Source organism: Anastrepha obliqua, chromosome 6 (assembly GCF_027943255.1).
Source record: "Anastrepha obliqua isolate idAnaObli1 chromosome 6, idAnaObli1_1.0, whole genome shotgun sequence".
NCBI classification, from domain to species: Eukaryota; Metazoa; Arthropoda; class Insecta; order Diptera; family Tephritidae; genus Anastrepha; species Anastrepha obliqua.
The window spans coordinates 79,395,398-79,413,235 of record NC_072897.1 but is presented as its reverse complement, the minus strand read 5'-3'; the positions used below and the strand labels follow the sequence as shown (position 1 = coordinate 79,413,235).

The 17,838-nt window shown below is 34.4% G+C and overlaps 2 protein-coding genes across 2 annotated transcripts; one reads left to right on the top strand and one right to left on the bottom strand.

Annotated features, from left to right (window-relative positions):
- Positions 1-6,342: 6,342 nt before the first annotated feature.
- Positions 6,343-15,283, top strand: LOC129250805 (uncharacterized). Its single transcript, XM_054890391.1, has 3 exons — positions 6,343-6,500; positions 14,481-14,682; positions 14,741-15,283. Exons 1-3 carry the CDS (start codon positions 6,343-6,345, stop codon positions 15,281-15,283), a joined length of 903 nt encoding a protein of 300 aa, XP_054746366.1.
- Positions 15,284-15,818: 535 nt separating this feature from the next.
- Positions 15,819-17,075, bottom strand: LOC129250867 (putative nuclease HARBI1). Its single transcript, XM_054890477.1, has 4 exons — positions 17,056-17,075; positions 16,558-16,996; positions 16,354-16,498; positions 15,819-16,102 (listed from the first exon to the last, which is right to left on the bottom strand). Exons 1-4 carry the CDS (start codon positions 17,073-17,075, stop codon positions 15,819-15,821), a joined length of 888 nt encoding a protein of 295 aa, XP_054746452.1.
- Positions 17,076-17,838: the final 763 nt, after the last annotated feature.

The window sequence follows — 17,838 nt, the reverse complement described above, 5'->3', positions numbered from 1 at the left end:
AATTATTTGTATAATAGACTCCGAGCTTTTTATACAAAATATACTTTACATAAAGTAAAAAATAAATATTAATTAAACAAGTGTTATTTTATAAATATTGTTAGGGCTTTCTCACGTTAAAATCCACAGAAATCTCTCACAATAATTTCCTCTAGTAATCAAACAAGATTTTCAAATAAAAGTCACAAATAATTGCAACACACTTGCTTGCTTTAGTGAATCACTTTATTAATTTTCATTATACCTAATTTAGAGGAGGTGAATAAATTCAATTTTTCGACTTTAATAGCAAAAAATAGCACTCTTTATTTATCTTTGACTTCTTTTTTGTACCAATTCATATTAATTCACATCATTTAAAGGGAATTAATAAAAAAACTTCAAATTCTTTGGAAAAGCAACAACCAAAGCAACAAAAACAAATGAAACACTATTCTAACACTGTCAAAAAACTGTTTTTACATTTTGCTTTTTTCAATTTCTTTAGAATGGGTTACGTGATTAACTTCGATTTACCATTATCTCTTTGGTGAAAATATTTTTAAAACACGAAATTATATATTGATATTACGCAGTTATTATATTATAATTGCCACTTGGGTAGAAGTGTCCAGGAATTGCCTGAAATGTTTTCGGTAACACGTCAGACAGTTTATAATGTTATAAATCTAGCGGAAAAAGAGGGTTACTGGACATGCAGAACGCTTGATCAAATTGGATTAAACCCGAGAATTTCCTTGAGAACATGGTTAAATTTTGGAAAAACTGTGTTATGGTTTGGGCGTGCATTTCAAGTAAAGGAGTAAGAGACTTGGTCTTTATTGACGGCACAATGTACGCCAAACCATATTTAAATATATTAAAAAAAACTTAGTCGGCTGCGCTAAAAAATTTACCTTTATCAAGATAACGATCCAAGGATATAGATAGATAAGGAGCATAATATGCAGATGTGGCTTCTCTACAATTGCAGTGAAGTTATAAATACATCAGTCCAGAGTCCCGACATAAACGTAATTGCAAATTTGTGGACCTTTTTTAAGGAAAGAGTCCATAAAATGCATCCAAAAGAATACAGCAGTATTAAAAATTGCAATAATGGAGAAATAATGGTCTATGGATAAGTTCGTGCGGTTTTACAACAGATGGCGTAACTTGGTTATTATTCCATCGATCCACATTTCCAAACATTCATTGGAGAGCTACTGTGGTAAGGCACAAACGTCAGTATAAGTTTTTTATTTGAAGCGTAAACAACAATATTTTTACCACACTTGAAAATGTCGAATTTCGTGCCAAATAATGTGTTTTTGCTGGGAATTCTTTAATATGAAGAAAAAAGTAGCCGAAAGTCATCGTATCTTGGTGGAAGTTTATGGTGAGCATGCTCTAGCTGAGCGAACATGCCAGAAGTGGTTTGCACGCTTTAAAAGTGGTGATTTTGGCCGCGCCGCCAAAGTTCATGGATACCGAATTGGAGGAATTGCTCGATCAAGATCCGGCTCAAACGCAAGAAGAGGTTGCAAAAACTTTGGGAGTTGATCAATCAACCATTTCCAAACGTTTAAAAGCCATGGGAATGATCCGAAATTCAAATTTCGAAAAAAAACCGCACGAACTTATTCATAGACCTATTAGCAGAATATACCGATCCTATACGACATACAAATTAGTCCGTTCCTTGAAAAAGCGCCTTAAAACTTTTATTGAAGGTAACGGTTATCATATTAAATATTAAACTAATCAAAAAATTACGTATTCACTTTATGTGTTTAATAAAAAAATCAGTGTTAAAGCTTGTTTGCAATGTCGAAATAGTAGGGCAATGGTAATATGAGTTTTGACGTAAATTTTTTTAGCATGGAGAATGTCTATTCATATTTACTTGTAGAAGTGCATTAAAGAAATGCTAGAATTTCTGAAAAAGGAAAAATATTTAAAGTTTTCTGACTCATTGAAATTTATCAAAAAGCTTGTAAACTTTTTCTACTCGACTTAGTTTTATCAAGGTATGTATTCTTATTTGGGTTATGAAGCACGTAACTAAAAAAGAACAACAAAGATATTATTATAAACATACTTAAATAAATAAAATGAAGTAAAGATGAATATTGAATTTCTTATATAAAAAAAGATAAAGCTGAACAATGTACTTTTGCATGTTACTCGTTTTTTTTCTAACACAAACATATTTTTTGAAAAGTTATATGATAAATGAATAAGACTCAAAATTCAGTGGCAGAATATTCCGATCGTATATGACATAAAAATTGGTCCATTCCATGAAAAAGCGTCTGCAAAATGTTATTGAAGGTAACGGTTATCATACCAAATATTAAATGAATCAAAAAATACGTATTCGCACTATTTGTAGTTTGTAAAAACAGTCTATTGACAGTGTCGGAATAGTGTGTTATTTGTTTTTGTTGCATTAGTTGTTGTTTTTCCAAAGAATTAGAAGTTTCTTTTTATTAATTATTAAATGATGTGAATAAATATGAATAAGTAGAAAAAGGAAGTGGAAGATAAATAGAGTACTATTTTTTCTATTGGAATCGAAATATCATGTCGAAATCGAAATTCAATGTCAAAACTCATTCTTGACATACTGTATATGAATTTCTGTGATTATAATTTATGATGTTGCATGCAGCACAAAAACAAATACTCGTATATATGTATATATATCATTCACACAAAATTTACTAAGCATATCGAAAGTATTGTGACAGAACTACATTAACATCGGAATACCAAAGCAGAAAACAAGCAATTGATTTTGATTTCAATATTAAAGTGTAGCCAACCCGATGTCTTGTGAACGATCCGGATCATTTTTATGTGTACTTAAAGCACTGATATAAAATGTCTGTTTTGATTATACGAAACAGAAGAAGCATAAACAATTTGTTACAAGAATAACAAGAATTGTTGCAAAAAATGCATTTGAAAAGTTGTTGGTTAGTACTGACTTACGGTAAAAATCATCACAGCCAATGCTCATACCATTGGTTTGTTTACGAATACGGTGAATGAAAATGTGCAAAGCGTCAAAGCTAAATTTTGTGAAACACATCCCAAGTGACATCAGCATATCTGTCATATTTGCTCAGAACTGAGTAACGGTCTGCTACGCAGTTCGTCTTTAAAAATTCTTGAAATACCTTCTACTCAAATATGAAGGAGACGGTATCAATAAAACGGTCCGCGGATGAAATATGGCAAAAATAATTTTTTTGTGTTTTGATAGGACTGTTATAAGCTTACATGGCAAATTTCAGCGTGATATGTCACATAGTTTGTTTTCTGTGCTACTGTAAACAAGTCAAGCTCGAGTGTGTTCTTCGAATTCTCTTTTATGACTTCAATTGTCTCAAAATGTTTTCCACGGAGTGGCAACTTGAGCTTGGGAAACAGGAAAAAGTCACATGGAGCCATATCAGGCGAATACGGTGCTTGCGGAACGATATTAACATTATTTTTGTTCAAATAATCGCGAACAAGACGTGATGTGTGAGCTGGTGCATTATCGTGATGCAAGAACCATGACTTGTTGTCCCACAATTCCTTCCTTTAAAAGGTCTAAATAATATTCAGCGTTAACCGATTTTGCGATTTGTGTGATTTTCAAGCACAATTTCCTTTACTTTTGCGATGTTTTCGTCGTTTACTGATGTTGCTGGACGACGTTCATGAGGCAAGTTTTCAACCGATGTACGGCCCTCTTTGAACGATTTGTACCACTGGAAAACACGTGCACGCAATAGAGCAGAGTCCCCATAGGATGTCTGCAACATTTTTAAAATTTCAAACAAATTCTTTGAATTTCCATCGTTAAATTCAAAGAACACACTCGAGTTTGACTTGTTTACAGTAGCACAGAAAACAAACTATGTGACATATTACGCTGAAATTTACCATGTAAGCTTATAACAGTCCTACCAAAAAACAAAAAATTTATTTTTGCCATATGTCATCCGCGGACCGTTTTATTGATACTGTCTCGTTCATATTTGAGCAGAAGCTATTGTATTTTAGTTACATGACAACTTTATTTTGTTTAATTAGACGTTTTGAACTAAAGGTAATTGGCCCAGATCCCACAGGCTGCGCGAAAATTACTGAAGATAATAAATTGTTATCATATTAATAAAATCAAAAGGCAAACGTAATATTTAATTGAAATAATGTCCTAAAAAAACGAAATAAAAATTTGAAAACTTCAAGATAACTCACAGTGGCTGACATAGAAATTTCAAATGGTGCAAAATTGATGCCAAAGCTCGCCGTACAATTAGTACAGCATTGGGAAAACAATCGCTAATGCAAATTCTGAACTGCGAAGAGTATGTATGATACACTCAAAAGTGTATACGAACAAAACAACAACAAAAGACGGATGTTTTAAATGTGGTTCGAAATAACATTTTTAAACGGGGTTATCAGCAAATTACCAAATCCGCAAAGAATGTGACTCAACTGTAGCAGGTAAGCAAGACAGTTGGGTACTTGATTCAGGAGCAACCGATCACATGAGCAGGCATCGAGATTGTTTCGTCATGTTTGAACAGTATAATGACATCGTCAAAGTTTGCAATGGGCGCGAAATTAAGGCAGCAGGAAAAACATTTTTTTCACAAACAAAGGCGCTAGATCGTGGTTTTCATTTTCGATTGAATAACTGCAAATTCGTTAGAATAGATGGAAGTACTGTAGCAGTGAGAGTTCGTGGCGGTGCAGAGAGTGAAGTGCGAACAGTGATCGAACTAGCGCGGACGATGCTTAACGCAAACGAAATGTAGCTTAAATTTTGGGCGGGAGCTGTCAATACGGCAGTATATGCAGAGAACGTAAATTCATAGAGAAGGCGCAGTCCCGGCCCGTTCCTCCTAACAAAATACGGGTAGGAAAGCACAAGTTAACAGTAGGAAATTAATTAATATGGCTGCCGGAGAGAAATGAGAGGGAGAGAGTGATACGCAATGTAAAAAAATGTAGTTTACATTAGCTTACATTTGCTTGCGTACAGAACAGATTTGTTCATTTGATATGTCCATATGATTTGTATGCATGTTTACAGATTTCTTCTTTTTGGTTTTTTTATAAAAATTGCGCGTAATTTAGGACATATGTATGTAATTAAGTTATGAAAATTGCGCGAAATTTTATGTATGCATGTTTATATACATATATTAGCAAAGGGCATATTTATTTTAGGTTTACATATATGAAAATTGCGCCAAATATTGAAAAGCTCTTATGATTGCTTGTAACCAATTGAACTCGAATGCGCACATTCTCATTATTTTATTTACATATTTATAAAAAACTTTTGAATTTAAAGGATCGGGTGTAGGATAATGCCGTATGGGTAATTTGAGTGGCTCAAGAACAACTTTTATATCTTTCAATATTTACACGCATTTTAATACAATACACTTATAAATTGGTACAATATAATACATATATGTATGTATTTTGTTCTAAATTTCACTTCAATTCATAAAATATATGGTCATAAACGCATTTTTACTGGTTTTTATACTTGTATTCAAAACAACAATATCCTTTCGCTAAATTACACAATTTTAACAATTAATTACTTGAAAACTATAAATCCCCGGAGGGTGCGGTTTCTTGTTTTATATACATATGTACATATATGATTATACTGAATATACCTCAATTTAAATTTTGTAAAAATTAAAATAAAAATTTTAATTAGGCTATGATGATGTCCCACCGAACAAGTGGACCGAAAAAAAAGGAGCTGATGTATCGAGAGCTGCGTGCCTAAGGATAAAGTTATACTTTTTGCGTTTCCTAGGGACGAAGAGACCCGTAAGAATTGGGCCTTGGCTTGCAACGTGCAAGTGTCAAGCACTGACAGGGTTTTTATTTGCCAACGCCATTTTGAACCCACATTGGTTACAAAATATAAACTCTTGAAAGGGGCTTTTCCTTGCTTCAATTTAGAGCCAGTAAATAGAAGTCGCTCGCCTAGTGCTGGCTCTGATTGGGCTTACCCGCCCGTCACTGCAACTTATTGTAGGGTAGTTAAGCAAGTAGAAGAAGATTTAACTCTGGAAGAGTTTGAGAAATATTCGATATTAGAGGAAAACAGGCAGGCTAGTTATAGTAATCAGATCTGCGTGGACTTAGAAACCACAATCACTCGCGAACGGTTTGCTCAGTCTGCTCGCTATTATCAGAGCAACGCGGTCAAATTCAATAAACGTATTGAGGAGCTTGAAAAAGAAAATAATGACCTAAAAAATAAATATTCTGAGTTGTTGAATCGTGCAATAATTGCGGAAGAAAGTTGTAGCAACTTTTGCAAAAATGATCGTCAGTACCAAAAAAGGTTGGTATAATGAGGACGAAAAGACATTGGCTCAAAATTTGAACTATATGTCCACTAAAGCATATACTTTTATGCGTGACGATGTAGGTTTTTGTTTACCACACAAATCATCGCTTTTGCGTTGGCGCCCCATCAGGTATGTTGTTCCAGGTTTCAATGCCAATGTCGTTAACAATTTAAGCAAAATTGCTAGCAAAATGTCCGGCACAGAACGCATATGCATTTTATTATTTTATGAAATTAGCATCAAGCCGGATCTTACTTATAATAAAAGTAGGGATATAATTGATGGGTTTGTGGACCATGGGGAAGGTCAACGTCAAAGCAGAATAGGGAACAAATGTTGTTTTTTTATGGTTAAAGGGTTGTGCTCTAAGTGGAAGCATGTATTTTCCTACTATATTTCCAAAAATGGTTTTAATGGTACAGAGTTACATCAAATTGTAATGAGTAACATTTTATTTTTCAGGGTTTTCTCCGTCTTTCAGATTTTTCTCTATCTTTCAGGTTTTCCTTTTATCTTATTTTTCAGGTAGCACCTGAGCCTAGATTTTTAAACCACTACAATTTTCACCTAATCACGACAATAATTTAATTCGACAGGATTTCCTTACAAAATCAATATATTCGTTCAGCTAAATCAAATGAATATCTGCATATGAAAAATCGTTCATATGGACGTGCAAAAGCAAACACGCATATACATAAATACATGCCTACGAACTTCCATAGACATACATACATATGAGGCTGCGAGCACTTCGACAGAAAAAATATTTCGATTTGCTATTGCTGTCGAGAATTGAGAACACATATTTACATACATATATTGATGCATACATATGTACGGAGCCGCGGCCACTCGACTTGACAAAAATTCAAGATTTACCAAATATTGGCAAATAATTCAACGCGAAATATTCCAATATTGACTATTTTCGAATGGTCGCGAAAATTGGCATATGGGCGGCTCGTTTTATGAATGAAAGTACTTTGCTCTTTTTACTTTTTGGAAATATGAACTCGAACTTATCAATGAATTTGCTTTTGTTGTGCTTTTTAATATTTGAAACTGATCAGCGCCGTCGCGGGTAAATAATCGTGGCCGCAACAGCTACGCCTAGGAATGCATTTTGTTCTTGTAGTCGCTAGGGTTAGAATTTTAGTTTTGGAAGCATACACATGTGGAGGTATAAAGTAAGTATGTGCGGTTATATGTATGTATATACGAATATTCATTGTTTTGCTTAGAATAGAAACTTTTACGTACATATGTACATTGTCCCAACCTATGTATTCATATATGCATATATACATACATATGTATATGTACGCGAATACCGTTTAGATGAGTTTTTTTAGCATATGTTAGGAATATGTTTGTATACGTTTGTCTATTTGCTTTTGAATTTTTTATATGGAGATACATATGAGCTGTGTTTTGAGGCAGGTCAAGATTTTTTTCTGCCCACATGAATATGGATGGTAGATGTTATATCTATTTAGTATATGAATATATGTACATACATATGGATATAAAAATTTAAAAAGGACACATATTGTTGAATAATAACCGTTGATGCAAATGAATGGTTTACAAAACCATTTTTTATGTGAATATTTTGAAATTATTTTGATAATGCACTTAATATCAATACAATTTAGTTAATTAGATACTTAAAATTTCACATTCATGCATGCATATACTTAGAATTAATTTATTCATCTCACAAGAAATAATCCATTTGCGCATGCAAAATGCCTACGGGAAATAAGCATGAAAAAGAAATGTGATTTTTGCATTCATACATACATACATATGTATTTTAGAAATATGTTTGCATACGTTTGTCTATTTGCTTTGAATTCTTTATATGCAGATGTGTATGAGAGGTGTATGAGCTGGGTTTTGAGGCAAGTCATGTTTTTATCTGCCCACATGAATATGGATGGTAGATGTTATATTAATTCAACACTTTGCTGAATAATAAACCTTGATGTAAATGAATGGTTTACAAAGTTATTTTTTGTGTTATGATATTTGAATAATTTTGATAATAGACCTAAATTCAATACAATTTAGTCAATTAGATACTTAAAATTTCATATTCATGCATGCATATACTTAGAATTATTATTATTATTATTTATTAGAGAAACATGAAATATAACACTAACTGATAGAGCACTCTAGCTACTTAGGCCTACGGTGCTATTGCGTTACTTAGAATTAATTTATTCATCTCACAAGAAATAATCCATTTGCGCATGCAAATGCCGACGGCAAATAAGCATGAAAGAAAAATGTACAAGTCTGCTGTTATTTTCTTTTCTCTAACATCAAATCATGGCATTTTACATTTCAATGCAAACGCTATATATATTTCTGTTGACTACGCTCCGCTATGTTAACTCTCTACTGTTAATTTCCTACCCTCGTTTTGATGTGTTTTGACATTTAACCTGTCCATTCGTTCCTGCGCCTTCTCTATGAATTTACGTTCTCTGGTATATGTTTTGAATCGTACGGGAACCAGTACGGTGGCGCTAAAAACGCCATATGAGTTATGGTACGGGTAGCCTGCACAATTTAAACATTTGCAAAGTTTTGGAAAAGAAGTTTACGTCTATTTACGTAAGGAAAAGCGGCGCAAGTTGGATGCACAATCGTGGAAAAGAATTTTCACCGGGTATGCTGAGTATCACAAAGCTATTGGAGTTTGGAACCCAAAACATCAAAAAGTTGAAATTTCGTCTGATGTGCAATTTTTTCTGGAAACAGTGACTTTTGAACTGCCAACGCTTTATCACGCTGAGAAGTGTGAAGAAGAAGATACGCAAGATAACGGCGTTGACTTTGTTGACAACGAAGTATTATATGAGGCGCTAAAGGTAAGCAACAAGAATAACAATGATAGAAGTTTATAGCTAGTCGTCTACGCAGCAGAACTACTTCACAACATTCGGCGGCTTTTATGATATGCAAGAAGGCAAAATAATTTGCGGACAATGGCAAAAAATGGAAACAAGCTATGTATGACGAATTCGACTCATTGATCAATAATGAGACGGGGACACTGGTTGAAAAGACACCTAATCAAAATATCATTGAAAACAAATGGGTTTATAAACTCAAACAAGATACTGAAGGGAAAATTGACCGCTACAAAAACCGTTTGGTTGCACGGGGTTTTACCCACTAGTATAGCGTTGACTGGAAAACTTTTAGTCCAGTGGCAGGATTTACCTCGACTCGATTCATTTTGGCTATGCAGCAGTGCGTAAAATGCATCTTATGCAATTTGACGTAAAGACGGCATTTTTGTGTGGCCATGTAAGCGAAAACGTTTTCATGCAGCAGTCGAAAGGGTACGACGACAGAAGTGGTCGTTTATGGAAATCGGCAAAAAGTTTATTCGGACTCAAGCACGCGTAGAGTTTCTGGAATAATAAATTTACAGATTTTCTTCAACAGCTTGGGCTCAAGATCTCAAACTACGACCTTTGTGTTTTTCGCGCAGCACTGAAGATAGATGTTTGATTTTGGCTATACGTTCATGATCATAGTTGCAGCAACAAATAGCGAGGTCATTACGGGGTTCATGAAGCATATACAAGAAGAATTTAAAGAAAAAATCCTCTTCTTTTTCTTCCTCAATGCCACGATGAGCATAGGTATCTTTTATAAAAAGAGCAGCGATCTTGAATTACTTGGTTACAGCGATGCAGACTACGGTGGTAATGTTCAGACGCGAAAGTCAACATCAGGTTTTGTGTTCAAGATCGGCATAGTGAGCTGGTGCTCAAAACGGCAAAAGTAAACCTCTTTATATACTACAGAGGCTGAGTAAATAGTGCAGTAAAAGAACTGGTGTAGCTTAGGTGTTTTTGGTTTGGTTTTGGTGGTCCAGACTTCGCGATGTTTTATGTTGATAACCAAAGCGCCATTCGCCTCATAAAGAATCCCGAGTTTGACAAAAGAACGAAACATATAGATGTGAGTTACCACTACATACGCGATAAATGTTGTGTCAGCTGAACAACTGGCGGACGGCCTAACATAAGCACATAAGCGCTTTCAAATGGTAAATTTCTTAATTTCAAAGACCAGGGTTAAAAACTCATATAAGAACTCAAGTTTTGCGCATTTGCAAGTTTTCTAATTTTAAACATGAAATGTAACTAAAAAGTGGGAGTATTGAAATAATTTGTATATTTTAGATACAAGGCAACTTTATTTTATTTATTTAGAATCTCTTTTCAAGCTTTTACTTGTAAGAAGGCACAGCGTCATACTTAAATAAAAACTGAATTGTTATTATAACGAAATAACGCGTATATTATTTTCACCATGCTAGTAATCTATTATCCTTGCGTAAACAGTGGGAACAGCAGCAGTAGCAGTAGCAACAGAGCCTCTAGCACCAGAAATTGGCGTAGGAACATGATGGAAAGAATAATCAGATAGCGCCTATCGCGGTACCGTTACTTTGTTTTCAGCGAATTCGACAATGAGTTACGTCGTATCGTATTATATACTAGTATGACCAGATTACCATTTTCGTAACTCGATTAAGCATTTTTTTTGTTATTTAGTCTCGGAGTTTTCGTTCTTTCTTCATAACATTTTTCTAGCCTGTTCTAATTAAAATTTAATGCTTATAATTTTGTAAAACATACATTTTTTTAATAATTAATTCAATAATTCACTCAGATTTATTTAGTTTTACTTTTTTTTAACATGTGGTCGCATTGCCCGCGATTGCGGTTATTGTTGGTGTTCTTCTCCTTCCAGCAGTCAAATCTTCCTCTTGCTACAGCATTGTTGCCTAACTTTGGATATTAAAACGCACTAAAATGCCTAAGTAAAGAAAATAAAATACCAAATTTTTATTGAATTACTTAAAGAGCTTTGTATGCGTGACAAATTGTTTTTAAAATGTGCGTTTTTTTTTTTAAATATGTGTGTTATGGTTATGTACAATTTAATTTATGAAATTTTTGTTAAGAGAAGCTCTTGTGTTAAGAGAAAGACATTTTTGCTATATTTGAGGTTATGTAACAAGATAAGGTACTCCTTTTGTGAAAATGCTGTTACAGGTTCTTCAATATTATTTTGTTCCTTGGTTTTACTATGAATACACCGCTTGATGCCCTATATTCCACTAAGGATTGAGGACCGGAAGAAACGATTACACCACTATGGTTTTAATACGCATTCAATAAATTCAAACGCTTTTTAAAATGTGTAAAAAAATTTTCAATGTTAAGAAGAGCTGAGAGAGGGAAATTTAATATTCTTGCATAACCTTAAAAGGAGCAAAAAATTTAATTTATACTTTCTAAATATCAAATTTTATAAGAATCAACAAATTTTCATTAGCACTAAAATCTTCTCAGAAGGACCTTTTTTAACCTCCTTTTGTTTCATAATACAGTTTTTTTAATTTATAGTTTCGGTAGCTTTAAATTAAAAATAAGAAGCAAACACCAAACTTAAAAATTTTCGCAAATGGTTGGCAACACTGCACTACTCGGCTAATGTGACGTCAGGCACTCTCTGATGGGCGCAATCTTGTTTCTATCATTCTTGGCGTAGGAACAATATTAAGCACAACAACACCAAGAGAGTCACTAGTTATAACGACGGCAGAAGGTGTGAGAGGAACTAAATAGGGACAGCAGTATGAGCAATGGGTACGAGCTTCATACTTGCAACTTTACTGTTTCTAATAATTGAGCGGAGGCGAACGTTTTTTACTTCAGCTGAGAGCAGAGGGGAGCTAAACAAAGCGAAGTGCACTTTTTAACAAATGAAGTTCAGACTGAAGGAATTCAGTTTTGAAATTAAGGGGGGGAACTGGTTTAGGAGGCCAAAATTTTAATGTTTTTCGAGAATTTTTTGAACAAAGAAGGCATAATCAGAAATTGTTTAACTTTAGAGGATATTTTATTTATATATTTAGGTACACTTTTAAATTTTTTTGAAGCTATTTCCACGGGAGATAGTGGCGTTAAAGCGTGCTGTCCATGGACGATCGCCATCCGAGTGTCTTGCTGGTGGGAATTCCTGAAGTAGCCATATTTTTCTGAAATCAACAGCAATTTTTTTGGATTAACAACATATTTCCTAAGAATATGAAACTAATTGTGGTAAAACAATATTGAAAATTGAGGCGCTTGAACACAAAGTAGTTTTTTTATACCATATTTTTTCATCTATTTTGCTTAAATAATAATATAATCCCAGAATTAGATTAGAATTTATTAAAGAAAAAATCTCGAACAATTTTACAACGATTGGTCGATAACTTTTTAAGCTAGAATGCCCACCAGTTGAAAAAAAGTAGTTTCGAGAAAAACGTTGTTCCAACTAACGCGCGCTACGGTGCGGGAATAATGCGATTTTTGCTTTAAAATTTTTACCACATATTCTTGAGTAGTTATACTAACGATTTATGCAATAAGAAATCGTTTTTTTGATCGATCCGAACCGGTTTCCCCCTTTAAGCTATGTTGGCCTTCGTGGAGTCCATTAACTAACACAACTACATGGACCTTCTCCGCTCTAAATGCTCGAGAGCATGCTCGCGCTCCGCTAAATGGTTACCGTCTGTGGAGCATGTTCGCCAAAAATCGAAAAATTGTGATTTTCAGCGAGTGGCTCGCGAAACAAATTAGTAACCGACGCTCGAGCGTTTTTAAAAAAATAAGAAAGACACGTTGTTATCAGTTATAGCGGTTGAATCAATCTGTCTTTTCTTTTATTTAATTTTTCCTTAGAACTTAAAATGTGTTACAATTTTGCTTACTTAGCTTAAAGTTATTTTTGTTGGTTTACATTTTCCTTTTAAAAAATATATGCTGATCTATGATTTCACTTTTGTAATTTTAACTAGCGGACCCCCACCCGCTTCGCTGGGTGACAGAAAAATATAAATGAAAAGTGTTCTTGGTTTTTTTCTTGTTTCATCATTTAATTCATGCTCGGACATTATTTTGTGACTTATTCTAATAACAATGTTTTAGTGACTTACTCTAATGATTGTAAACTAACAACTTATTCTAAAGCCTTCTGATACACAAAATTTTTGGTTTTATTTTCATGCGGTGTATAAATATAAAGTAACGATGGTTTCCCTACTCGAGAACATCCTACATACAGTTGCCCATGTCCAAATCATGGATAAGTTAGGTCAATTCCACATAATTGAAGTGTTTGACCTTGAGACTTATTGATTGTAATAGCAAAAGCAAGGCGAATGGCAAATTGAAGTCGCTTAAAATCAAAAGGCAAATCTGTTGAAATCATTGGAATGCGCGGAATCAAAACATCTTCACCTTTAAATTTGCCTTTCAAAGTTGTTGCTTCAATTACATTGTTCATTGTCCGTTTCACTGCTAATCTTGTCCCATTGCATAGTTTCGGCTGATTGATGTTTCGCAACATAATGATCACTGCGCCGACTTTCAATTGCAAACGATGTGGTGGCAAGCCAAGCAAATTAAGTAAATTCAAAAACTCAATTAGATAATTCACTACATCTTCGGGATTAGTGATTGAATCAATTGATTTATAGGTGACAACTTCACCTGGAATTTGAGTCAATATACTGGCATTGATTTCATTGACATCGACATTTTTGGCAGCTAATATAGCTCTCTCACTTAGCCAATCTTGATTTCGATAGTTTTGTGCAATATTTGGGAATACTCTTGATTCTGTTACGGTACAAAAATTAGTTGGAGTGTGATCATGCCTGTATTCTTATCAATTGGCTTTCGTCCATTTCCAATTTGCAACAAATGTTCGGAAAATTCAGCAGGGCCCTTACTCTGTAATGCGATGCGAAAGAAAAAATTCACGAAATCGCAAAATCGGTACTCGGTATTTTGACATTCGCATTCACATTTTGCGCTTTCGCAAGTTTTTCTCCCTTTTCGCATTGGCAGCACTCTGTATTGCCAAAGTGAATGTCAAACAGCTGTCACTATCGCATTTTTCTTGCTATAAGTAATAGCCATACGCAATTTCCAAATATGTAAGTAAATATTAATTGATAATTTTATAAATTTGAAATATTTATTCATTATACCTTTTTGGAAAAAAATATAGGGCAACTCCAAAGACGAACAAGCAAACACAAAAGAAACAATTCGAAATCCTAGTGGACTTCATGACAACACATCCAGATTTGGCAAAGGGACTAATGAAGACGCCCAACGCAAAAACAACAGTCAATAATTTATGGAAGAGAGTAACTTCCCAACTAAATGCTGCTGGACCACCAATGCGTGATATGGCCGGCTGGAGAAAAGTAACTTTAGTGACATGTGTACTTTTTATTTCTATAGTGGGGTTATTAAAATTTTCAGGTTTGGGCTGACTACAAACTCCATTTGAAAGCCAAAATGCGTCGGAACAAAACCAATATTGCCGGTACAGGGGGCGGTCCGTCTGTTTATTCCTCACTGAACCAATTAGAACAGCGAGTAAGCGAGTTGCTATCTATAAATAAATCTGTGGGCGGGATAGGAAGCACGCGGGAGTTTGGTGCGCGTCAGACGGATGTACCAACTAAAAATTTTGGAGCAACTTTTAATGATAGCGATTTAGTCGATATGCCCGAAGAGGAGAATGACAGCGATTCAGTCGATGTGCCCGAACAGGTGACTGAGAAACCTCCCAGCAGCCGTTCGGTACTCACTCCACGCAATAAGCAAAGCTTACTAGAAAAGCAGGTGGATAATCAAATTATGTACCAAAAAAATTCAACAGAAATACTGACTGAGATTAATGATTCCTTAAAAAATATTTCCAAAACCATGGAAATGGCATATAAAATGGTATATAAAATAGAAAAACAAAAGCTAAATTTAGCAAAAGAGCAGTTCGTCCATAGTCAAAAAATGGACTGAGATAATTTTAAGTTAAAACTTAGCAAATTAGAAATTCAAAAACAAATGTTGGATGTGGAGTTGCAGACAAATAAGACACATGAGAAACATGGAACTTCCTTTTAATTTTTTACTTATGTACGTATGTACCTGCACATACAAGTGAATTAATTTTTATTTTTATTTTGTTTAGAGAAACATGGAACTTCCTTTTAATTTTTTACTTATGTACGTATGTGCCCACACATACAAGTGACTTAGTTTTGATGTACCTGTCCATGCACAGTGCCTTTCCGAAGTATTATAGCTTAAAAAATGTATACAATGTATATAATTTGTACACTATTGCTATTAGTTTTAATATATGTACACACTTTGTAGACCTAACTTAAATAAAAGACTGAATTTATATTTATTAAAAAACGATTTCATTTAAACAAATTTTTCATACAGAATTTCGAGTGGCAATCATATCATTTTTTATTTGGTCTCTTACACGTCTAGCTATATTTCCAAAACTCAGATTTTCTTCTTTTTCTATATTTAACATGTTCACTTATTCCGGTTTGATTTCTAAACTGGGAGGATGAACTTTGAACATTATACATATATTATGCAGAGCACAACAAACATTTAGTATTTGCACAACCTTTTCTGGAGCATAGTGCAACTCCCTTGAAGCTAGAAGGCAACGAAATCGGCCTTTCAAAACGCCAAAAACTCTCTCAATTAACGACCTTCCCTTTGAATGTTTTTGATTAAAAAAATGTTCGTCTGAACCCTCCGTAGAATTTCTGTATGGAGTAAGGAACCATGGTTCCAACGAATATCCTGAGTCGCCTGCAGATAACAAAAATATAAAGGTATGTATTTTTAGTTGAATGACAATAAATTACAATAGCTACATATGTGCATATGCATGTTCATAAGCATTTATTAATTGAAAATGCATATACATTTACATATGTATATTATGTATGTGTATTAACAATTATACATATGTATGTTATATACTATATAAGACTATATTAATACGAGTATACGGACCACTACATTAAGGTCATATACTCGTAGTATATTAAAAAGCTTACCAAGAATTCGTTGGCCAGAGTCACCGTTTTCATAGGCAGTTTTTAAATATTCGCGCTCGCCGAACAAGTTCCATATGTGCGAATCATGCGATGCACCTCCAAATCTACCATTCACGGCTCTAATTTGCATTTTGTGATCACATATCTAAAGTAGAACAAAAAATGTTTAATGAAAATAATCTTATTTAATTGAAATACTCTTACCACCATTGCATTTATGCTGTGCTTAAGCTTTCGGTTAAAAAATAAATGCTCGTCATTTGATGGCCTTATCATTTGGATGTGCGTTCCATCCACTGCTCCTACCACACCCGGAATTCCGCATGTTTCGTAAAAGCTACGGTTGGCATCCTGTTTCTCTTTACTGCTCATCGAAAAAACGATATATTTTGGACACAATACCTTTTCAATTGCACTGCAAACTTCCCAAAGGCAACTGGAAACGGTTTGCTGTGCTAGCCCCGCGCGATGGTCTTGGCCAATTAAATGCTGATACGCACCCTGAGCAAGAAACTTTAGGGTTGTTGCAACTTTTATGATGTCAGGGATAGCCGTTGCTCTCGTTGGAGATTTCATCTCGCCCTTTATGCTATTTAGCACATACATAAAGGCTTCCTTACTAAGCCGAAAATTCTGCACAAAACTGATGAATAGAACAAACTGATGAATAAAGCATGAGTAATTCTTTAAAGTTTAACTTACCTTTGATCGCTGAGACTCATAATGTTGGAGTTATCTCTTATAAATCTCCGAGAAATCCTTTCCTCAGATGATTCGTCTCATAAAGCTACAGAATCCATTACTTTATATTATTTAAATATAGGTACTTTACTTCCAATCGCTCGTTTGTTTTGGTCGCTTTCTTTGGCATTTCGGTCAGTGATGCATACTAAAGCGAAAAATAAGTGAATAATAAAAAGAGCAACACTTTCAGCGATGCGATAGCGCTACAGAGTACCAATTACCCTTCGTAACGCAATTTATTTTCGCATCGTATTGCTTTTCGCATCGCATTACAGAGTAAGGGCCCAGCTGTTGGATCATTCTGTAACTGCCACGAACATTAGTAGTTAATGTGAGTTTTTGAACATATCTCCACAGATTAGAAGACTTAAGGCACGCTCTCAATTCATCGGCTGCTGTTGATTTGGGAATAACAGGCAAAGTTTGTCGAAAATCACCGGCCAATAGAATTAGTGCCCACGAAATATGTTTGTGTTATTTCGAAAATCTTTCAGTGTTCTATTTAAGGCTTCCAGTGATTTTTTTTGAGCCATCGTACATTCATCCCATACAATAATTTTACATATTTGTAAAACCTTTCCCATTCCAGAATTTTTAGAAATGTTGCAAGTTGGTTCTTCATTTACTTGCATATTTAATGGTAACATTAATGCAGAATGTGCAGTGCGACCGCCGCCCAATAAAGTTGCCGCTATTCCAGATGATGCCAAAGCCAATGCAATATTATTCTGTGATCGAATG

Bases quoted from the DNA above. Each gene is read 5' to 3' on its own strand.
- LOC129250867 (XM_054890477.1), bottom strand. From the start codon at position 17,075: ATGAGTCTCAGCGATCAAAG. The intron at 16,499-16,557 runs GTAAGAGTATTT...GTTCTACTTTAG, and splicing joins ACAGCATAAATGCAATGGTG to ATATGTGATCACAAAATGCA. The intron at 16,103-16,353 runs GTAAGCTTTTTA...TGTTATCTGCAG, and splicing joins CTCTGGCCAACGAATTCTTG to GCGACTCAGGATATTCGTTG.
- LOC129250805 (XM_054890391.1), top strand. From the start codon at position 6,343: ATGATCGTCAGTACCAAAAAAGGTTGGTATAATGAGGACGAAAAGACA. The intron at 6,501-14,480 runs GTATGTTGTTCC...AAAAAAATATAG, and splicing joins TTGCGTTGGCGCCCCATCAG to GGCAACTCCAAAGACGAACA. The intron at 14,683-14,740 runs GTAACTTTAGTG...TAAAATTTTCAG, and splicing joins ATATGGCCGGCTGGAGAAAA to GTTTGGGCTGACTACAAACT.